The 23,475-nt window shown below is 53.5% G+C and overlaps 1 protein-coding gene across 1 annotated transcript in view; it reads right to left on the bottom strand.

Moving 5' to 3' along the window:
* Positions 1 to 23,475, bottom strand: part of PLXNA1 (plexin A1) — a 113,334-nt gene that overhangs the window by 48,446 nt on the left and 41,413 nt on the right. Inside the window, exons 4-9 of the mRNA XM_064724456.1 lie at positions 15,796 to 15,936; positions 13,715 to 13,815; positions 12,719 to 12,842; positions 10,481 to 10,634; positions 9,707 to 9,806; positions 851 to 965 (exon numbers count right to left, since the gene is read on the bottom strand). Coding sequence (XP_064580526.1) covers positions 851 to 965; positions 9,707 to 9,806; positions 10,481 to 10,634; positions 12,719 to 12,842; positions 13,715 to 13,815; positions 15,796 to 15,936 — 735 coding nt within the window. The remainder of the gene's footprint in view (positions 1 to 850; positions 966 to 9,706; positions 9,807 to 10,480; positions 10,635 to 12,718; positions 12,843 to 13,714; positions 13,816 to 15,795; positions 15,937 to 23,475) is intronic.

Here is a 23,475-nt window from a genome sequence, read left to right on the forward strand (position 1 = left end):
TTGCAGCAGCAATGCCAGGGCTGGCTGGCTGGAGTGTGAGCTCAGGAGCAGGCTTTGGGGATGCCTGAGATAGGCACTTTGCTCACTGCATTTCTTCACAGCACAAGCTAGGAGAAAACAGCTTTTCCCAGCTTTCCCCTGGAAGCAGCAGGACCCTTCTCACTGGGGCCATGTACAGTCAGTGGGAAACCCAGATAAGTTAACTGGAGCCCCCTTCCAGAACAGGAACAGTTTCCTTCCCATAACTCTCCCTCCAGCATCCAAATCAGCATTTACTGTAGAGCCAGCAGTGGCTTGCCAGCCCTCCATACCCAAGCCAAGGAGCCACCACAGGCTGGGGACAGCAGGATGTCCTGCAAACACCCTGCTGATGGCAGCTATCCCCAGTGGGTGGCACGGATGCTGCACAGGATGAGCCCCCACAAAAGAACATGTTCCTTAACAGAGCAGCTGAGATGCAGAAGGCGTGAGGTGCAGCAAAACAGTTTGTTTTACAGATTTCAACCTTCCCCTCTCCAAAAACAAGTTGTTCTGCAATGACAGTTCGAGCTTGCTCCCTTCACAAACATCAAAGGAAAATGCTTTAGCATCTCTGCCTTTGTTTTTCCTTTCATTCAGCCTAAAGTGCTCCGGGCTTCAGCCGACTTCCCAAGCTGCCTCTCCCCACCAGCAAGCACATACTTCCACCAGCATTTCCCTTTTCTCCCTCACTGCTCCTCAGGTAGTCCCAGCATCCCAGAGAGGCAGTGGGAATGGTTTCTGAAGGAGTTTGCCTTCTTTAACCCCTTCCCCAGAGGGCAGGAGACCCTGCCAGGACCAGAACAGGTGAGGGGAGCAGTTTCACACTCACCTCAGAGAGCTTGACACGGCCCTCCAGGAAGGAGCAGTCGGCAGCGTTGTGGGTGCAGATGTGGCGGTACTTGCACCAGTGGCAGGGGAAGGAGCCGTTCACGCAGGACAGGCACCTGCAGAGGGACAGGAATGGGCACTGTTAGGGCAGCACCAAGGCAGAGTGCACAGGGACACCTCTTGGGATGCTTCAGCAGGACAGCATCCCCAGGTGATCCTGTACCTGGGGGTGGAAAGGATCCCTTATCCTTGGGGCACTGGGCAAGCACTGGGAGGGAGAATCCTGCACAAACTGAGCCCCCAGGCTTTGCCCATGGCAGGGAGGGGGGATATGACCCTTCAGGCACTGCAGGATTTGTGTCCCAGCTGAAGAGGCCACGTTCCCTCTTCCTCTTGGCAGGCTGACCCTGACCACCCCAGTGCAGCAGGGGCTGAGCTCCAGACTTTGGGAGCTTTATTTGGGTTCACTGAAAGGCGTTTTTAGCAAGAGGCAGCAGAACAAGGGCTCTGCACCACGGGGGAACAGGGGAGAAAGGGCCAGATTAATGCATGCTCATTGAGAGGAAAATTATAACTGGCGAAAGGTTGGGTCAGATTAACATTTCAGGACTGTAGGGCCTTTCAGGCACTCACAATAGGTTGTGTGTGACCCCCTCCCTCAGCCCCCTCAGCCCTCCCCAGCCACGCCTGCGCTGTGCCTGTGCCTTCCACCCCTCCTCAGCCCCAGACACTTCCATCACCCCCCCAGCCTCCTCTCAGGGCCCTTTGTGCACAGGGATCACTCCTGCTCCCCTCTCCCCATATTTTCTGGGGGTGTGTTCAAGACCCAAGGATGCCAGGAGCCCCCACACTCTGCCTTCCATCCTTCTTAGCAACAAAACCAGCCCCAGGGACTTGATGGCTCTCCCCAAAGCAGGAGAGGACACACAGAGTCCCGCAGCCATTCACAGGCGTGGCACCTCAATCCCCTCCCAGACATCCCTGTTTGCATCCCACAGCTGGAGGGAGGCTTTTAGGGGTTCCCCCCTGTGAGGAGGGAAGGGGTTGAGCCCTCCCTGCCATGCTGTTTTTGGGGGCAGAGCAGACAGGTCCCGCATTTAGTACACGAGCCTGCACAGGGTGGGTCTGCACCAGGCATGTCTGTGCAGCCCAAGCTGTTCTCTCAGAGGAGGAGATGGGAGAGCTGCTGAGGCATAGGCTAAAAGGCAGTAAAAATAATCAGCCTGGCTTTAAAAAAAAAAAAAAAAAGAAAAGAAAAAAAGAAGAAAAGAGAAAAGCAGCAGCACTAGTTTTCACCCTAGAAGGCTCATACCTGCTCCTCACTGATCCAAGCATCAAAAGGATCAGGCCCAAAGCAATTATATTTAAACAAAGACAGGCTCTTTCCCTGAACACAGCTCTGGCAGGAGGCAGGCAGCCCTGCCCAGCCCAATCCTCCTCCTAATCACAGCTACCTCTCTGCCTCAACCCCTGGGAAACGACAGGAAAACACAGCATCACCCTGTGAGGCAGCAGAAAGACAATCCTCCTGGAGAAGATATCCTTGGTGGCAGAGCCTGGCACGCCAGATCCCTCACCCTCCAGCAGAATTGTCACTCTGGAGGTGTGGGGACCCGAGGGGGCCACAGGGGGAGGGCAGCCCAGGGTGCAAAGACACACCCAAGGCTTTGCAGGAGCAGGTCCCCCTGCCTGCCCTGGGGTTTCACACACCATTACATATACAGCAAGAGCTTCCCAAATCCGTGCATACACACTAAGGAAATATTTAATTAAGCTGCTTGCAAAGGGGGCTGGAAGTCATTTCCATGTTTCGCTCACATTTTCACTTCCAAATGAACAGCCCTTTTAGCTTTACCCACAAATATGCTAATTGAGATGCTCCTTATGCAAATATATGCAATTTTATTTCAGCTGCAGAGATTCAACTTAAAAGCAGAGCCCCAGCCTCCTATCTCTGGCTGCTTTGATGGAGGGAGGTGCAGAGGGTGGGGGAAATAGGGAACACAAACAAAGGCAAAGGACAGTCCTGCCCTCCTGCTGAGGGCTCAGGCAGGAGCAGTGGGCAGATAAATCCAGGATATGGAGGGGCAGGACAGGGAACATAACAGATTAATCCTCATGGGAATGGCTCAGTCCCAGAGAGGTCACATAAGAGAGAAGCACAAGCAGCCACAAGCCAACCATCAAGCTGCAGCACAACCTCCCATGAATCGCCCCCACCAACCTCCAAAGAAGAGATTTTCCAGTCACCAGGTCCTTCAAGCTCTGCAAAAAGACTCTCCAGTCTTTTCTACCACCTCACAAGGCATCTCAAAGCAGCTGGGTGAGTTCCTGATGCAGCCCTGCCCTGGGCACCCCAGCCCCAACAGCTGCAGCTCCACTTGCATTTTTTCAGGGTCAAAGCCAAATCTTTACTATTTCAAGACCTTCCTCACCTGAGGATCTCCTTTGCCATTTAATTATTGCAGGTCCAAGCTGGTCTCCCCTTGTGAAAGGATCTCAGGTTATCCTCCACATACACACTGAGTTGCATGGTTCCCCCTTCCTAATTTGGCCCTCCCAGTTGCTTCTGACTTAACTGAGCCATTCCTAACGCCCCATCCTCAGGGATGGCTTCCGCACTCTCCCTTCTGCCATAAGGACACCAAATACCACTGTGAGAGCACTCCCCCCACCACACACACCTTGCTCTGCAGCACTTCTGCTGCATTTAGAGCAAGTCCAGGGCAGAGTGGTGAGTAAGTCAGCACTGGGTGCCAGTGACATGGAGAAACCCCGCTCACAGCCTGCCTCTGTCCTGCTGGCCTCAGCACGGCTGTCTGACCACCACAGCACCCTGCAGGGCCAGGAGAGGAGCAGAGGCAGGGATGCCTGGCTGTGGGTCAGGCTGGGCAGCAGGGCTGGGCTGCCCAGGTGTCCCTGTGCCATGCTGTGCTCCTGGCACGGGCACAGGCTGCTGGCAGCACGGTGCCATCTGCGCCGTCTCTCTCCTTCCCACGGTCAGGCACTCTTCCCTCATCACTTCTTGCCTAAGAGGCTTTCATCACTCCTGGTAATTAGAGGGAGGCTCTCCTTCATGTGTTGAAGTGTTCCGCCTCCCCAGAGCGTGCCAGCAGAGCGAGGAGCCCAGTGAGGCACCGAGGGTGGGGGTGCAGCACTGATGGGGACCCACAGCTTGTTTCCCATCTGCCTCCTCCCCAGCCCTGCCAGGCCTCAGGGAGATGAAGCCCAGGCAAGGCAGGGAAAGGGGGTTAGGCCCACTGGCAGTGCCTTCCTTGCCTCCTGGTGACCTCCTGAGAGAGCATGGCACCAGCCTCAGAGCATCATTTCAGGGCCACTCTGTGCCCAGGGCACCACCCCAAAACAATCCCAGGCTCACTTCTGGCCTGAAACCTCCCCCAGGCAGGGCAGGCATCCTTGCAGGTAGCAAAGCAGCTCTGCCCAACTTTGAGTGCCCCAGGGTCAAAGCCAGAGCTTCTCCACAGCCCCCACACTTGCCCACATCTCACCCCACATCTGGGTCAAACAGTCCCCTCCACCTCCACAATGATCCCAAATTTGGTAATGCCATGCTAGGGAAAGGGCTGCAGAGAAGCAGAGTTGCAGGCAGGGCAGAAGGACAGCAAAGAGCAGGGTGGGTACAGAGCCAAAAGCATCACTGCAGGATGAGCCCAGACCCAGGGGTAGCTTCAGGGACTGACTCCCCCCTGAGTGTGCAGGCACCTTCAGTGACCATGGAGAATTCCAGCTGTCTCCACACATGACCCAAAGCAAAGCTGTAGCTGAAGGGAAGTGTGGAGAGCCAGCAGTGCTGGATCCATACTCCTCACTCACTCTCCTTGCTGCACTGCCAGCCCCAGGCATGCCACCATGCCACGTGCCCAGAGGAGCCCAGGGCTCCTCATCACACTGAACAGCAGGGGCACAAAACAAAAGCAGCATCCAGAGGAGTGAGATAAGGCTGAACAGCAAACAGGAGCAGGACAGGAGGTGTGAGCTCTGCAGGCACACACACCAAGGCTATTTCCATGGCACAGCATGTCCCTGAAGGAAGGAAGGACATGGAGTGAAGGGCAGGGAGGAGGAACAGGGGGAAGTTGAATGGCACCAAGAGCAGAGCAGGGGAGGTCCATTAAGAAGGGAAATGATAAACACAGTGTTGATGAAAACAGCATCTGTACAGGCACAGCACAGCCGCCTGCGAGCCCCCTGACTGTTCCTCAGATCTCCTCTTGGCAGGAGGATGCATCCTCAGTGAATACTCAGCTCCAGCACAGCCTGCATCTGGAGCAGCAGCTGTCAGGGCTCAGGGGCTGAACTCAGTGCTTTGGGCTTTAGATCCATCTCTCCACCCTAGGGAGAAGGGGAAGTCCTGAGGAGCAGTGGAAGCAGGGGCTCAGTGTTCCCCCAGCCCTACACAAATCCACAGGCAGATTCCTCCCTGGTGCCAGGAAAGGCATGGAGGGGGAGTCAGCTCTGACCCCCCTCCATCCCTGCTCATCTCAATCCATTTCTACCCTTCCTTTCACACCAACCCAATTCTTTTCCACCCCTGGCAGCTTTTGCCAAGGTCCTTACTCACAGGGTGGTCCAGGGCATCCACCATCACACTGGAGGATGCAGAATCATGCCCTGGGTTTTAAGAGAATTCTCTTGAAAGACACTCAGCTGCCTCCCCTTACTGAAGCCTAAGACCAGGCTGTACCAGCCCTCCTCATTCACAACATAATTGATGTAAACCAGGTTATCCTGAGCTGTCTCTGGGGCCTTCCTACAGGATTTTCCACCTGCCCCAGCTCAGGAACACACAGGGATCTGTTACCACCACACCACTCAGCCACAAAAACTCAGATACACTCACTCAACTGCTTGCAGCCATCTGTCCATGCCTCTGAAAAGAAAGCATCTGTAAGCATCTGGGAACAAGCAGCAATGGGCCAACAGAGAAGCAGCCACTCCATGTGTGGGCAGAAAGAAAGGCTGCAGAGAGGAGCCCAAGGATGCCTTGGCCACCAGAACAGCCCAGCCCTGCCTTACCAGCACAACCCTGCTGCTCCCAGCCCTTGGGACATACATTAAAATCCCATTTACTTAATGGAGGCTTACAGGGAAAGCCTGACCTGTGGAAGAGAGACACAGCAGAGTCACATCTCTCCAGCCTGGAGGAGTTTGAGCCATTTGGCATGTCTGCCCTTGCCCTAGCACCAGAGAAATTCAGCACCCTGCAGCTGATGGGACATGGGTGTCACAGCTGTGACTACACTGAGGCACAACCACAAGGCTGGGTAGCATCATGGCCACCTCCTGGACTGGAGACAAGTTTCCAGGATGCTTGGATTCCCTCTTGGAATCAGACTTGCTGATATGATTTTCCCCCTTTCCCTGTGCCTCACCTGGATTTTTGCTTCCACGTTGCAGTGGCAGGACATGCTGGTGATGAGCTGAGCACGTTGGTGCTTGAAAAACCAGCAGCTCTGCAAAACCTGCCCACAGAACTGAAGGAAGCACCAAAGCCTCTCATCTTCTTCCCCATCCCACTCCATTTGCCAGCTCCCTTCCCACAGCCACACACTCCAAAAAGCCAAACCACAACAGGATTTATGAAACAGAGTTTCCAGAGGAGAAATCCAGCAAGGAAACATGGAAACAGCGGGAAGAAATAAATACATCTTGCTATTCCCTGGAATTGCTCCCCGGCTCTCTGTGAGGATTCCCTACTCCCCCACCTCACCAGCAAGCTCTGCCAGAGGCAGGCAGGGAGCCTGGTGTTACATCTTTATCTTAAAAGGGGACTCATTTCCCCACAAACGCTTTGAAGAAGGCGTTTAACTCTGACAAAGACGGCCTCAACATCTGCCTGTGCACGCGCCGGCCTCGGTGATTCACTGCAGGATCAAAGGTGCTGAGCGCCTTCAAATGCTGCACTTGATCAGTGTCCCATGGGAAACCCCACAGGAACCCACCCAGCCCTGCCAGGGGGGTTTCCAGCTCACCCTCCAGTGCAGGAGCCAGGGCCTGTCCCCAGGAGCTGCAGACAAGCCTGTGGACAGCCCTGCTCCCCCTCTAGTCCCTCAGCCACCCACATCCCCCTTTGCAAGGGCCCCACTTCCCTGCATCAAACCCTTGGTTTCCACTCCCCTGTTCAATCCCACAGCTCAGGCAGAAGCATCCCCTGCCCAATGCCCAAACCTTTAAGAACAGGATGCCCAAAAGACACCACTGCCTGAAAACACATGCCACAGCCCCTCAGGAGCCCTGAGTACATACAGCTGGGACTTCCAGAAGCTTCCCAGGTAACTCCTGGAAAGGAATGAAGCCCCAGAGAGGATGCAAATTCCAGACCAGGGCTCCCAGGGACCCTGCACAAAGTATCCCAGGAGCCACTGATGCTGGTCTGTGATGGGAACAGTTCCATCACACAGGCATAAAGCCCTGCATTAACAGATGGGACAGCTTTGGAGCTCTACCTGGAAGGCACCCCCTCTGCTCAGAACATCACAGCCAACCAACCCCCTCTGTACTCTCCTGAAGAAGTGACCAGATGCATCTTCCCTTCTGCAACCCCTCCCTTGACCAGGCAGGCTCCAGCAGCCCTTGAAAATGCACAGGAAGAAGACCTGCCAAGGTGGTGGGAAATAAGAGAGCCAGGATGCTCACACAGCAGCAGGACCAGCCCCACAGCCCACATTTTGCTGATGCCTTTCCAGATGTCTGTTGAAAATAAGAAGGGTCAGACTCTCCCTGGTGAGCATGGAGGAGCTGCATTGGCTTCCCCTGGAGCTACCCCAGCTGAATTCAGCAAAGAGCTGCCTCACTAACCTCTCATCCCTCCACAACCACCTGAAAAATCTCACTCCAACACTTTGTCCTCAGCTGAGAAATGATTTGACATGCAGAACTCTGCCTTCCAACCTAAGGAAAGCCATCCAAATATAAAAAGAAAACACCACACAGTGATCAGAGATCTCCACAGGAAAAACATTAGCCTCGTGGAAAAGCACATTGTTCCTAATACAGAATTTATCAGGCTGACGTATAGATTTTCCTGCACAAAATATGAAACCTGGATCTGAAAGGCTATTAACTCCAGAGAGATCCATTAAAGAAGCCTGTCTGCAAATGGTATTTAAAAGTATTGCATCATCCCAGGAGGTACTGTCATGCTCTTTGGCTACGATTCGACTGCAGGTCACATAGTTAAAACTACCTCCAAACCCTAAAACTCTTGATGTCAAAAAAATAATAATGTTCAGCAGCTTAGAACATGGACTTTTCTATCAGCTTCAACTGGAGCCATAAATATTAATGCATCCATAATTAGCCTTTTTAAATAATGCATCCAAAATTAAACATCAACGCAGTAATAAATCAGTCAGGCTCTTTGTTGTAGGTTTGTTTCAGGGGGGGTAAGGGGTTTTTTCCCTTCCTGTGTCAGGCACATAAAATAAAATGCCAATTCCCTCATCACCTCTTCCCACCGGACCACTGATTGGACCAAATCTGATGCCATTTGTACTTAAAAGTCATCTTTCTTTCATTTACAAAAATAAAAGTCATATCTGCTTTTTGATTTGCAAAATACTGACATGCAGCCAGCCCGAGCCAAAGCTGAGCTAATGTTATTGAAACCACAGGATGTGAAGGGAGACAAAGCTCATCTCAGAGTCAAGGTGAGACAGAAAGTCAAGTTTGCAAAGTCTCTCCTCCCTTACCGGCACAGCACTCCCAGGAGGAGCCCTGTTCCCTGTGCAAAGAGCAGGAGGGAAGGGATCCCTGTGAGGCAGAAACCTTGCAGGGCTCTCCTCTGACACATCCCTCCTGGAGCTCACTGTGGGTGGGTCCCCAGCCAGGGCACCTGCAGCTCACCTGCTCCTCCCTGATCAAAGTGGAAACTCTGAACAGGATTTGGAGGTGTGAACTTCAGCAGAGCCCCAAGCCAGGCTCAACACTTTGCAAAAAGACATCCAAAAGAGATCACTTGGCATTTGCTTGTCTATAATTACTGATTAGCCAGAGCTCCACCATCCATGGCAGGCTTCTGGCAGGGAAATGAAATCTCTTGCATTCTTGAGCTCCAAATTCTTTGCCCAAACACACCCCAGCATGAGCTCTGACAGTCCTACAGCACAGCACAGCCATCCCCCACTGCTCAAGAGCACTGTCTGCAGCTCCTCAGCAGGAGCTGTGGTTTGAGACTTTAGACACCTTGCTTAGACAGCACATCAATAACCCACACCTCCTCTATTTTATCAAACGCATATCTCGAGCTGTCTAGAAACCCTTACAGGAGTAGATTTCACAGCAGCCTGACAAGAAAGCAAATTCACAATTACTTCCAGTTAGGAAATTCTTGAGTAAACGCCCCAGGACATGTGGCATGTTCCATCCCATGTTGCTGTAACTTTCCAGCTCCCTCTCCAGCAAGCCTGGGAAGCAGGTACCGTGGCAGGAAAGTACAGGCTTCTCCTCTTGCACTGCCAAGTCACTCCTATTAACTGTTTCCAGGAATAATAAGACACTTGGCGTTTTCAGTCACATGGATTGATTTCTACAGTCTGCAGTGCAGTAAACTCGTTTTTTTCTTCCAAAGTTTTGCCAAACCAAAGCCCTGTTTTTACGTGAGGTTCTGTCCTGACACTACATGTTCCCACACACCCAAACCAACTGTGGGTGCTCTGGTCACTGTCCCAGTCTGCACAGGCAAAAGGAGGAGGTTTCTCACTGTAAGCACCACTGTACTCAACTGCCCTTTCCTCTTGCAACATCAGCACCCACAAAGCAGAGAACTCTCTCTCCCAGTCTCACACCATCCCACCAATCTGTTCCTGGAGCCCTCCCACAAAGTCCAGGCACTTACGACTGATGGACGCTGCAGTTGTAGAAAACAAAATCCACAGAGGCAAATTTCTTCCCCGTCTCCTTGGATTTCAGGTAGAGCTTCACCACTCGCTTGTCCCCTGCAAGAGACCCAGGCATAAAAAGACATCAGAAAGCACACAGTGCATGGCCCAGCATCCAGTGCAAGGCTTGTGATGGGCGGGAGGGAGATGGGCATCACCACTCACTCCAGTTAATTAACAAAATCCTCCAAGTGTAGCAATAAAAAAAAAGAGTATTCATCCACCCCCATTCAGACACCTAAGGGGCCAAGTGGAGCTCTGAGCCCCTAGAGCTAAACACAACCTGCTGGCAGGGAGACTGGGGCCTTAGGTTATACTGGGTGTGCTGAAGGAGTGTTTGGTAGTTTTGGTGTCAGGAGTGTCTTAGGCCCCATGGACACATCTACCCAGGAATGGTTCACAGATGGAAATAGGGCCAGGGTGACCAGGAGGGGTCAGCAAGTAAAATCACCAAGTGGATTGGGTTGGAAGGCACCTTAAGGATTATCTAGCTCCAAGCCCACTGCAATGGGCTGCATCCAAGTAGCTGTGCCCACGGCTTGGAGGAGAAGGAACCAGCCCCCCATGAGCAGCAATTCCTTCTCCTCCTATATCCCAAGAACCTAAGTGGGGTCAGATCCTGACACTGGGATCACTGTCCTGGGAGGATTGTCCTCCTCCACCTCTGCCTGAGGGGTAACACATGGGACATCTGTCTCGAGCTTCCTTGCACGCTGGGGGCACAAGCTCACCGCGGCCCCTGGTGATGGGGATGACATCCTTGGCAGAGGGAGAGCTGCAGTAGATCTTCCCATCCTCAATGCGGCTCTCGGACTCGGTGAAGTCTTCAAAGGAGCAGTTCACTCCTGCTGACAGGTCTGGGACGTTCCAGGCCTGCAGGACCAGCTAGGGAGGAGAGGCAAGAGCATCAACACAGAGAACTAGGAAAATGAGCTCCTCTGTGTCTGCTATGTGTAAGTCTAGCCAACAGAAAAGAGCAGGGGGTGCAATCCCTCCTCTGCCACCCACACATGGTGAGGAGACCTGCTCTGGGCTTTTGAAAGGGAGCCCCATCCATGCCCCTCCCTGCTCAAGGAAGGAGCACAGGTTTAAATGGGTTAAGAGCTGGAATGACTCACAGCCTCTGTCCTCTGCCCTTGACACACCACAAGCCACTATGCCTCAGCTCTTTAGAGAGAACAAGAACAGCATTGGGGCTGAAGTATGTTGCACAGAAAGGCACCCACTCCAGCAGAGGCGAGGAGGGGAAGAATCCACCTCTTCCTTCACAAAGTCATCCCCAGGGTCAGCAGTTCTCACTTGACAAAACGCTTGCCTTATTTCTAATTTGAATTTTTCACAGCTTCCAGCCATTAGTTCTTGTTATGCTTTTCCTTGATAGATTAAAAAGCCCTTTAGTCCCTGATATTTGCTCCTTGTAAAGGCACTTATACTCTGTAATCAAGTCACCTCTTAATCTTCTTTTTGATAAGCTAAGCAGATTGAGCTCTGGAAGTCTCTCACTGCAAGGCATTTTCTCCAGCCTTCAACTCATTTACATGATGTTTACGGGAGTTTTTCAGTCCCTCCCTTTGAAAGCTGCGCTCCAGCCCAAACAGAGTATCTCCATGTCATCCACCCCAGACCTCTGTGCAGCATCCTGCCATCAGTATGGAGATAATTGATAATTACCCCAGGAGTGAGAACACTGCCCAGCTCCTGGCTCCATTCCAGGAGCATCAAGAGTCCGCAGTGAGGGCTCAGCCCCAGCAGCACTTTCCAGGACATCAGGTGAACCTCCATCCATGGTTAACTTTATTGGGCAATACCAAATCCCAGTTTCTCTGCTAAACAGCCCCACTCAAACCCAACTGCTCTGAAGGAACTTCACCCACACCATCCCCCAGTTCCTGCACCCCAGCAGGTCCCATCTGCAGCCATATCACATTTATCTCCACATTACCAAAGAACATTTACCCCTGCACAAGTGCTTTCCAAATTCTTTCCATCCAGTGACAATTCCCCTCTGATGAGAACTTTTTGAGATCTGTCACGGAGCCAGTTCTTAATCCACTTAACACGTGCTTTATCAATATTGTATAATGCTAATTTTTAATAAGAAGGTTGTGTTGTACCAAGTCAAAAACCTTGTAGGAGCCTAAAGACATCACATCCCCACAGTCCCTCTTCTAATTCAAGTCATAAATTCACCAAAGAGCAAAATGGGGTTTGTCAGACACAAACCCACGTTGACTGGCATACATTATATTCCCATCCTTAAATCATTATCAGGTGTATTCTGAACCTGCTCTTTTTCTTCTTCTAATTCGGAAGTAAAACAAAACAGTCTCTGACTATTTGGTCCTGAGAGAAAAAATGAGCACCTTTTCTGTTCTGGGGCTTTTCTCAACATTCAGTTATTCATTACAAAGTGATAGTATTACACATACATCCTCAGGCCACAGAACTCCTTGGCCAACTTCTTTAGGATTCCTGAGTGCCAGATATCTAGACCTTGCAGTTTATTACTAGTATATGCTGTTTCTTTTTCTCTTCACGGTGCTAATGGCCTGAAAAATACTTCAGGGAAGTGCCTCATCCTTTCTGCCTGCACAGAGAGAGAGCAGCAAGTTGAGCATCAAAGTCTCATCCCAAAATATCTACTGCAGGCTGGAGTCAGAGACAGCCTATTGAACTGGAGCTAGATCACTGGCCTATGAACAGCATTTCTGATGGTCATGCTTTATTATGGAGAAATATTTATTGCTCAGTTATGTCATTTCTGAATAATCATCACCTGCTTTACTATCCCCATCAATATGGAGCCAACAATCTGCCCTCATCAGTGTCTTGCACTTTGCTCTGCTTTGCCTCAGACCTCTCTTCCCCTTTTTCCCCATTCACCGTACTGTCATCAGTTATTTTTAATTGCCTGCAGAGGGTCAGGAGGTGGCAGGGAGGCCGAGGCTGAGGGAGCAGAGGTGCCTTACCGGGACCTCAGACATGGTGACGGAGATGTTCCTGGGCTGCACGGTGAGCTGCACGCACTGCTGCAGCTCCGAGGCGAAGCGCTGCGGCTCGTCCGCCCGCTCGCACCGGTCCTTGCGGGAGCAGCTGCGGGGAGGAAAGCGCCACGGTGAGAAGGAGAATCCCCCGGGCTCCTGCAGGGCCTTGGGCTGGCACCACGGCAAGCCCCCGGTACTAAAGTGATTTCAGCATTTATGATAAGAAAAAGAAAGGCCTAAAGCACGGGGGCCCGCGGGCCGAGCAGGAGCATTCCCGTCGAGGATGCTGCAGCGCCGGTGCTGGGGCTTCTTTTCAGTCCCCGATGCCTCAGATGGATAGGCACACATTCAGTGGGTCAGAAGCCCCTTTTTATCCTGTCTTTTGTCCCTTTGGATTGGTTTCTTTTTGAATCCTTCATTTGCATGAAGGTTTAAGGTGCTTGATTGGCCCATTACAGTTCTGTCCAGGCTGGCTTGTTACACTTGGGGGGTGCTGCACTTTACTGAGGTGTGTTATGGTACATTGAGTACCATATTTCTTATAACTACACTTTTAACCCCTTTTACAATATAATAACCAAACTAACAGTACATGCTTAATGATCTCTCAACTATTTTACAACAGTTTTTAACCTATTTTTAACACTTTGGCATGGAAATGATGGCCAAGTAAGGACCTCGGATGACTGAGGCCCATACCAGAGCTCTGCTCTCCCCTGAGACTTCAGGAGTATTTTATATTCAGTTTTTTTATTGGCACAAGAATGCTAAACCAGGAGTCCATGGGCAGGATGTGCAGGCCCATGCACAGCCTGGGCACCACAGGAGGGGATGACTGACCCCTTGGACCATTCCATCTCTCAGCATTTTGGAGCCAAAGTCCTGGAGGGATGCCTCTAAGGAGACCAGCAGTGGGGATGGACACATTTTGTCAGCTGTAGGTGACTGGCAGAGCTGCAGGGACAATCCTGCTGTACTCACATGTTGTGCAGGACACACCAGCCGCAGTGGGGGTCCCGGGAGCCCAGGCACAGCTCACAGCTCTCGTACTGCTCACAGCTCTCCACCGGCACACGCGTCACCTGTGGGGAGCAGGCACGAGTGAAGGGGCTCAGGCTGCTCTGCCCACCTTGACATGGCAGAGACAGAGCCAGGCTCACCCTGGCCTGTTAGTGGGAAGGCATCACCCACCACCCTCACCACCACTCACTCCTCTCCCATGCCCAGGCAGCACATCCCACCCCAGAGAGACTTTTACTCCAAAAAAGTTCCTTTCATTGCTGCCCCTTAACAGTATTTGAGAGGGGGCTGGGCCAACTCAGCTCCATGTGGGCTCCCAGTGCCAGCCAGGCACCCCATGGCTGCTGCAGCCCTGCTCTGAAAGGGTTACCAATCCTTTATTAATTGCTCCTCCAGATTTGATTAAAATCCCCTCTTTCTCCAAGCCCTTCGAGCTCTGTTACAACTGTTCATTTAATTACTTTCCACCAGCACTCTGATAACACCCAGCGTACCAGGGAAGAGAGTGGGCTTTATTAAGGAGAGGGGAGGAGAAGAGGGAGGACAGGGAGGGGGTGCAGGAAGGGGGTTCCTGCTTGCCTGCCAAAGGAATCTGCAGCACCAAGCAGCTGCCCATGCCTGCCATGCTTGTGCCTCAGTTTCCCTACTGCTCCCATGGGGTAGCACTCACTCATTAATTAAAATTTGCAAACTTCTCTTCTGAAGGCTAAACCTGGGGTGTTCTCCCTCCAAACAGCACAGCAGAGCACAAGCCCAGCATGATGTCTGCAGGGCTGGGATTCATTGGCCAACCAGTCCCCCCAGAGTGGTGAGGACACCTGTACTGTCCCCATTTGTTTGTCTCTGACATTGCTTTAGGCAGGTGGTGACACAGGGTACCCCCCTACACAGACAAGTGTCAGGTCCCAGAAATTGTGGTGGTCCCTGGAGGAGATCCCCAGTCCAGGTCAGTGCAACTGCCCCCTTGGCATCCACTTCTCCAACAGAGGGGAAGCTCAGCTGAGCAAGCTCTGGGACAGAAACAGCCAAGGATGGAAATACAGCCCAGGACAGCTGCATGGGGGAGCCCAAATGCAGGTTCTGCCCCACCTGGAAAGCTGCATGTTTCCTGCAGCACAGCAGAAACCAGAAACAGCCACTGGGAGGAGGGGGAGAAGAACTCTGCTGTCCCCTCAGGACTGTCTAGACAAACCTACATTCCTGCTCCATCGTCCTTTCCCCTCCCAAGCCCTCGGGCTGGTGGCCAGGAGACTGAGAGGCTCCCAGCTCTGCTTGCAGTCCCACTCACACACACACCCCCCTGGCTGGGCAGAGGAGCAGAGCTGCTGGGAGACACAGGCACAGCACAGCCCAGCAGGGCCACCCTGTGTCACCCACCAGACCCAGAGAGTGTCACCACCATGACAGGAACCCACTTCACTCCCTCCAATTCAGCCCAAGGGTGGATGAACTCACAGCAGCAGCCCTCCCACAGGTCATGGGGACACTAAGACAACCCAAACTTCCTATTAGGTGCCCATCTGGTGCCAGGATGGCAGCACCAGATCCAGATTTGGTCTGCACCTCCAGTTAGCTCAGCACAAGCACAGCCAGGGACCAAGGGGTGCACACCAGCAGTCTGGGGGTGCACCAGCCCTATGTCCCCTCTGCTCTGTCATGCAAAAGCAGCTGCTCCAGAGGACAAAAAGTTGTTTGGAGCACGGAGCTCCCGCTGACCTGCCAAACCCTTGCTCAGGGGGGGACAGCCAAAAGAGGGAGGAGGTTTATGGTCAGCCACTCACAGCAAGGAAGGGTCAGGAAGCCCTTGGTCCCCAGGGACCATGGGAATTTCAGGCAGCTGCTGCTAACAATTAAAGCCTCAGGACAGTGTTTCTGCAGGGAGGAGCTGCCCCAGGGTCCCTAGGCAGCTCCAATCCAGGAAGCAAAGGGCAGCCCCCCCCAGAGATCTGCCCAAAGGCTTCCCAGCACTCAGGACTGCAGGCTAGGGCTGCAGGGTGGGCTGCCAAGCCAGGAGAGCAGAGGATGCTGACCCCTCCCCTTACCTGTTTCTCAGTCATGGCATAGATGTGCTGGCGGTCAGGGCTCAGCACCAGGTCTCGCAGGATGGAGCTGCCTTCGTGGGCCACCACGTTCTCATACTGCACAGCTTGGTGCTTCCTCTCGGCTGGCAAATCCACCAGGATCTGTGGGGAGAGCAAGGGGGGTGAGCATGATCCCTCACACACCTCAGCCCCCCCAGGATGGGGGATACAGAATGTGCCCCATTAGGGACACCACCCCTCCATCCCACACCCATGGGGTGACTCCACAGCCCCTGCAGCACAGCAAAGTATCAGCTGCTCTGCAAGCATTCCAGCCCTTTCCAGAAAACCAAACTGCAATGCCTCCCTTGCTTTACTACATTTGTCTGGTGCATTTGCACCACATTCATGCTGATGGCATTCATCTCCCTCCAGGGAGGGAGGACACATCCCTGAATCTCACATTTCACACCACTATGTGCTGCTGCTCAGCCCCAAAACCCCTCCAAGCTGCAGCATGGAACAGATGAGTCCCCAGCTTGCAGCAAAGCATCAAACCCTGCCTTGCCCCAGTGGTGCTGAGAGCAGCTGAGCTCACACAGCCCAAGCCCTGCCAGGCAGGGACACTGCACACAGGCTCCGCTCCCGTCCGCCCATCCATCACAGGAAACACTTGGACTCGTCACCGGGAAAGTCAAGAGGGTCTCAAGGAAGTTGGAGGTCAACAGAGGTTCAGAGAGAGCCTTTGTTCCCTGAGCAGGAGCATGGTGAAGGCTTTAATCTCCTTGTGGCTCACAATTACGTTAAAGCCCTTCCTAAGCACGCCGGTTCCTGCTGTCCCAGTGATCAGCTGCAGGCACACACCACACAGGGCTAAACTCAGCTCTGCCACTGGCACACCCTGACTGGCACCTCCACCAGCCAGAAGCACTTTGTGCTCATGCCATTACTTGTGATACCCCCAGATTCGGGCATGGGACAGCCCCAAGGGGGACAGAGCCAGAGAAATGCTCAGGGGATGGGATGGGAGCCACATCAGCCGTACATTCTACAAAAATCCCAGTGGCAGACAGTGAAGCATCATGCCCAGCAAGACGGAGCAAACTCTACCTGTGATTATCTCCACACTGCTGCTGGCACAGACACAGAGACCTGGTCCAGCATCCCCATCTGCAGGACTCAGGATCCCCCCATACGAGAGGGGTAAATTGGCTGCTTGGAAGGACCCTCACCCCCAAAAATGCATCCCACAACCCTGCCCTGATTATCACACCCACTCCCACAGCCCAGCACATCCATGACCAGCCCTTGTGCCCCCATTTCAGCAGCCTGGTCACCTCGCCTGCTCCTGCAGTAAATTGCTGCCAGCATTTGCACAGCTCCCAATCAGGAGGACAGGGGCTGGGAAAGCAGGATCCCGGTGTGCAGCTGATTAGCATGGAAATGTATGCGGCTCACAAACAAACCGGGGCCCGTTTAATTAGAGCGGCGCCTTTGATTCACTGCCAGCCTCCTGCATGCACCAGCCCCGGATTATTTTTAGGCAGTTTTACAAAACAAATGTATTTAATTAAGAAAGAGACCCCTGAGCAACCAGAGAGAGATGAGTCCTGCATAGCAGTGAGCAAAGGGGCTGCCCTCTCCCCAGGGATGTGACAACTGGGCTAGCAGGGCCAGGCTAACTCTTGAGAGCTCATGGCACAGCCAAAAACCCCCTGTGCCTCCTTCCACAGGACTGAAAAGCTTCACCAAAACCCAAAATTGTCCTGGTATTCCCCCATCCTTCTCAGCATCCTTCGCTAGACCCTGCATAGATTCTGCTCCCCATCAGCCTCACACTTGGTACCACTGTATGCTGGGGCACCCAGGGGTGCTAAAGCCTTTCTGGCAGGGGTATCCTTCTGCCCAGGTCCAGGACATGTTTGTTCCTACCCCAAACAGACCAGAAGAGGCCAAGCCCCAGAAATCCACAGCACAGGGCGACGTGGCACCCTTGCCCAGCAGTGTCCCTTGCCCTGTGGTACCCAGCATCACCCCAGAGCACAACCCTGCCTCCCCACATCTCCTCACAAGTTGCTCCCCTCCCAGCACTCTGTTTCTCCCCTACAAAGTCCTTCCCAAGCCAGCTCTCTGGAGGAGAGTTACCCCTTCCACTCCCCAGCAAGGCACCATGTCCCCACCCCACCATGGCAAGGTGACAAACACACCTTTCCAATCCTTTTATGGGCTGCAGTTGTGGCACACAGTAATCGATACAGTTTCCCCCTGGTTCTAAAATAGATCTATGGCTGCGTGTGGTGCTGGCAGTAATTTTTAACTAGCGGGGTAATTTCCCCATTACATTATTGCACTATGCAGTGCTGGGAAAGAGATGTATTAAAAAAACAACAGACATGAAGCACTTCCAGTTAATTTGAGGCTCCAGGAAGAACCTAAAAATACTCTCGGTAGTCAAACAGGGCTGGAACCCAGCCTGACACACGTCAGGATGTTCTGGTGGGGCCATGCACACACAAGAACCCTTCTCTCTAGTACCTCTCCCCCTGTTAAGGATAACCTGTAGGTGTGCTTGGGAATCAGGAGAATGAAATTTGGGAGAGTTGGTAATCAAGATGTTTTCTGGTTGGCCAAAGTGCAGGGCACAGAGGGAGACCATGACTTAGCTCATGGTAGGAAAATGCATTCTAACACTCCTCTCCAGCGTGAGGAGACCATAGAATCACAGAAAGGTTTGGGTGGAAGGAAGCTATAGTTCATCTAGCTCTAACACCTCTGTTCAACTCCCTGGTTCCATTATACCATATTGCTCACAGCCCCATCCGACCTGGCTTGAACACTCCTGGGGATGGGGCACCCACAACTTCCATGAGCAACCTGTGTGAGCAGACAGACCCCAGACTCCCCCACTCCAAGCAGGACCCAACTGCTCAGAGCACCCACTGCTGAGCAGACAGAGCTGCAAATCCAGCATCAGGGCCTCTCCAGCATGGTTAGCCCAACATGAACCTACCCATCATGGCCAGCAGAACAAGGATGGGCTCTTTGGACTATAGCATGGTAGATCAGCACAAGGAATGCACAAGGAATACACAAAGAGCCTCCCATCTCTCACAGACACTGGAAGGGGCCCCTTTCCTCCCCCTCCCTGCAGCCAGGGTAGCTGCGAGCAGGGAAAGGGGGAGAGGATGCAGTTTAATCAGAGCAGACCCCCTCAGAAACACTCTCCTTCCTGCCCACCCTGGCTGCCTTCCCACCCAGGGGAATAGACATTTACCACAAATAAATAAATAAATAAACATATTAACCTTTCTCCTCATCCTGACGCTGATATAATTACCCAATACTAATAATTACTCACACTAATTTCTTGCTCAGGATTCCTGCCCTCACTCCTGCCTGCCTCAGGCTGGCTTCAGGCAGCAGCTCAGTGGTGCTGCCTCCTCCCAGGAGCTGCAGGAGCCCCAAGGGGCAGCCAGCTCCCGGGGCTGTACTGAGGCACAGCAGCAGGAGTGAGGGTCCTGAAGGGCTGCTGCCTTTTTTAGCACATGGGGAGGGCCAGAGGCATGAAATTATAAACTCCCTGCTTGGGTGAATCATCTCAAAGCAAGCCCAGGGGCTGCTCTGCCAGAAACTCATGTGCACACCCTCCCCACTCAAACAATGAGCCCATCCCCATGGGGCCAGCACCCAGAATAAATTCACTCTAAAAGGGGTTTAAGAGCTGCACCACCAGAAGCTGAGAACCCTGTCAAAGGAAGGATGAGGGAAAGGATGGGGGGCAATACCCCAACCCCGAGAGACCCTGGTGTAATGAGTGACTGCATACTTCACACCCCAGCTGGGCATATTCTCTCCCAAGAGACCCAGAGATGGTTCCTGGGGATGGCTTTGTCTTGGCTGGAGAAAGGAGCTGCCATCCCATACAAGGCTTTGGGGGAGACAAGCATGTTACCTTGCTAAGAAACAGCTCCTTCCATGGCAGCACGCTTCTTCCCCAGGCAAGGTGCCCTTCAGGCTTGTCCAGGTGAGGAGGCACTTCCCCAGTGCCACAACCACTGCTGATCAGCCAACTGCCAGGAGAAACATCTCCCAATATCCTTACAGCACCAGGCAGAGAGGAGCCAGCTTTGGGAAGACAGGCAAGGAGAGGAACGCGGGGCAGCAGCCATGACCTGGCACCCACCCAGCCCTGGCAGCAGGTCCAGAGGAGGACAGGGCTTTACAGCTCAGTCTGGGCCAGGGACACCAGGTGGAGAGGGAGGAAGCACAGCTGGAGAGGGAAGGCAGCTGCAGACATGCCAAGACTGCTTTTGGATTTAACACATGCCAGCAGAGCTCTGTGCGGGGTCTGGGAGGTGTTTGGGTGGGCCACTGGCTCCTCACAGCACCAAACCCACATTTTTGGGGGTCCAAAAGAAGGCCCCCAAGAGATCAAATCTCACAGGGGGCGCCCCTAAGCCCAGCAGCAGGAAGAGGGGGCTCTGCACTGCCCCACAGCCAGTGTTCTGCAGGCTTTCACCCCAGTCTCACATCTGCCCACTCCAGGCTCTCCAGGCTCTGCAGTGCCCCACAGCCAGTGTTCTCATACACCCTCCCAGCCCAGCCTCACATCTGCCCAGCTTCAGGCTCTCCAGGCTCCATCCTGGGTCCCCAGCGTTCCCCCAGCCCCCTCGCCGGGCAGGAGAAGTGCTCAGTCAGGCTTTGTACTCTTATCAGCGCGGGGCTGTGATTAATTCGCAGCGGCTGGCAGCAGCTACAAGAGGAGGGCGCTTCTGCCCGCCTGCCACACTTCAAAGGCAGGGACTTATCAGCCTGAAACACACTCGGCAGCCTTTTCACGGGGACCCTTTCCCGTTCCACGGGGCTCGCACGGCACTGACAGGCAAGGCAGAGAAAGGCTTATTTATGGGAGTGCATTTCAAAGCCTCCCCTCTTCCCTCTCAACATGCGCTGAGGGATGCACAGAGTTCCCCAGCCCCAGCGATCTCCACTGGGGACAGAGATTAAACAGGCAGCGATGAGAATGGCTGTGAGGAGAGGATGCTGGAGAGAGGACCCTGCCCTACCTGTGCCCATGTCCTGGTCCCCTCCTGGCCTGTCACCTCACCAGGTAGCAGCTCTGCAGCACATGCCTGAGCTGGGGGGAGGAAGATGCTTTGTCATGGCTGGAGAGCAGTGCAGCCCCAGGAGTGAAACCTTCCCCTCCCAAGGCCACTGGTGCTCACAGCTCAGGCACCAAGGAAGCCCCAGGCTCCCACACCAAATCAGCAGGTGCCAATGTCCCCTCCCTGAGAGCAGGGCCCTGTGAACATCCTCTGCATTCTGCTTTGATTTTGGCACCATCCCCCCAAAAGGCAGAGGATAGGCCAAATATAACCAGGAGAGGAGTGGGTCCTGCAGAGCTGCCCCTGCAAGCCATGGGGCCACCTCCCAGAGGGAACAGAGGACCTATGCAGCCTGGCCACACTGGGCAGAGGTGACAGCTGCTGCACAGTGTCACTCAACACCACGCTGACAAGCCTGCAGCAGGAAAAGGCACATCCCATGTCCAGCCAGGGGGGCTCCTGGGGAAAGGGATGGCCTTGGGGGGGTCAGCCTGCAAAGCCCCTCTTAGCACATGGCCTGGGTTCACCCCAAGGCAGTGAGAATGTGGGGACAGGGACACCAGCTGCCCCTCCGCATGCCTTTCCCCAGGACAAGCAGCTGCCACACACACACACACCCTTCTCCAGTTTCCAAAGGAAGGAAAGGGTTTAAATTAAATTTCTGGATCAGCTGCTGCAAGGAGACACACTCTCTTTTTCCTTTCACCCAGAAAGGTGCAGCAAAAGGCAGGGACAGGAGCAGCTGCAGGGCCATGGCATCATCTATCCCATGGACACAGCCCTGGGACACTTCTGGGGAAGGGGACTTATTTCAGGTCACCAAACTTTGATATCCAGGGTAGTGAGGATTTGCCTCTGGCTTTGTTCAGATAACCAGGAAATGGCCATTAGGAGTGCCCCAATCTTGCTTTACCAGGGCTAGTAAACTGTGCCCTAACCCTGTACCAGGGCTAACCCTTAGAGTGCCCTAACCCTTCACCAGAGCTAACCTTTACAATGCCCTAACCCTTTACCAGGGTACCCTACAGGTACTCTGTGCCAGGGGGCAGAAGCCAGACACCAGAGGAAGGATAAGGACAGCCAGCAGCAGGGCCACGGGCAGGGCTGTGGGGATGCATCTCACAGGGCTTGTCCCAGGGCTGATGACAGGATGGGCCCCACAGAAACATCCCAGCTATGCAGGGCAGGCTGGCAGCCGACACCCTGGCTCCCCCAGCCCCCCCAGCCGGCTGCCAGCCCCTTCCCTGCCATCCCAGCAGCTGCCTGCACAGGAATGCACCAGGATCAGACACACACCTCCTGCCAGACAGGCAGGCAGCTGCTGGGGTCTGGCAGAGCTGGGCTCTGTCCTCTCCACCTCCCCTGCAGGAGAAGGTTTCACTGATGGCTCACACAGGGCTGAGATGCTCCAGCCTCATCACTAACCTGCCTGATTCCATTCACTGAAACCCATTCACTTGATTAAGATGAGTACAAGCCAGGCTTTTGTCCTGGGCCAAACACCACCCTGAGTTGGAGAATATTGGGGCTTCAATCATATTGGTACAGTAAAGCAAAAAACAAGGAGATCCTTAATCTAAATCCATGCTCAAATGCTCAACAACAAATCCAGCACCTCACCAGCACTGGCAGATGTGGCACAGGTTCACCAGCTGGTTCCAAAGCTCGTGTTACTGTCAATGTGTCATCCCCAGGCAGGATCCTGAGCTCAGCCACGTGGGCTGGGGACAGACACACTCATTGCACCAGAATTGGGAACTGGTGAAGCTCTGGGGTTTGCCATAGGAAAGAGAAGAGAGAAGGAGGCAGGGCAGCAACTCTGCCCAGCAGGCCCCCAAACACAGCAACACCTTCCCCAGAACTTCTCAACCGCATTTTCCTTTCATTTAAACTCATTTCCATCTTTCCCTCTTGTTCAGCCACCCACACAAGTGGTGCTCCACCATGCTAAGTGGGCTCAGCAGAGCCAGCTACACCAGCAGCAGCCCACACAGCACAGCACTGACCAGCCCCATGCTCACCCTCTGCAAACCCTCCCAAAACCTCTCCTGACCAGCTCTGCCAGCACTGCTCCATCAGCAGCATGGGAAGTGCAGCCCAACACACTGTCCCAGCAATTCTGACAGAATGAAGACAATGTCAAACAAATCCTTCCCATCTCTCTGTACCAAAACTGAACTGCTGGAAAGAGGGAGCAAGTGCCAGGGTAATGCACAGGAGAAGCACCTTTGGCAGAGCCAAACCCAGGTCGGGGAGGGACTGATGGATGGTAAATACACAATGAAGTGGCAGGAGGAATTACAATGTGTGATGGGTTAGGGCAGTTGCCTGCTTTCATCCCAAATAAAGCCCTGGGTCCCATCCCTGCCACCCCACAGCAGCTCCAGCAGCCTTGAGCCATTGATTTCTCAGCTTTGCCCTTCAAAGCCTTCTTGGCTCAGAGCCCAGTGCATATTGTCTAGTCACTCAGGAGCAAAATATCTCTATTATTATTGCAATTATTTCCCAATCAGCATGGCTCAGGGCTGAGGCAGTCAGAGGGGGCCCCCAACAAGCGAATCAATGGGCAGGCACTGCCCTGGGGCTCCCAGGGACC

This window comes from Zonotrichia leucophrys, chromosome 12 (assembly GCF_028769735.1).
Source record: "Zonotrichia leucophrys gambelii isolate GWCS_2022_RI chromosome 12, RI_Zleu_2.0, whole genome shotgun sequence".
Lineage (NCBI taxonomy): Eukaryota > Metazoa > Chordata > Aves > Passeriformes > Passerellidae > Zonotrichia > Zonotrichia leucophrys.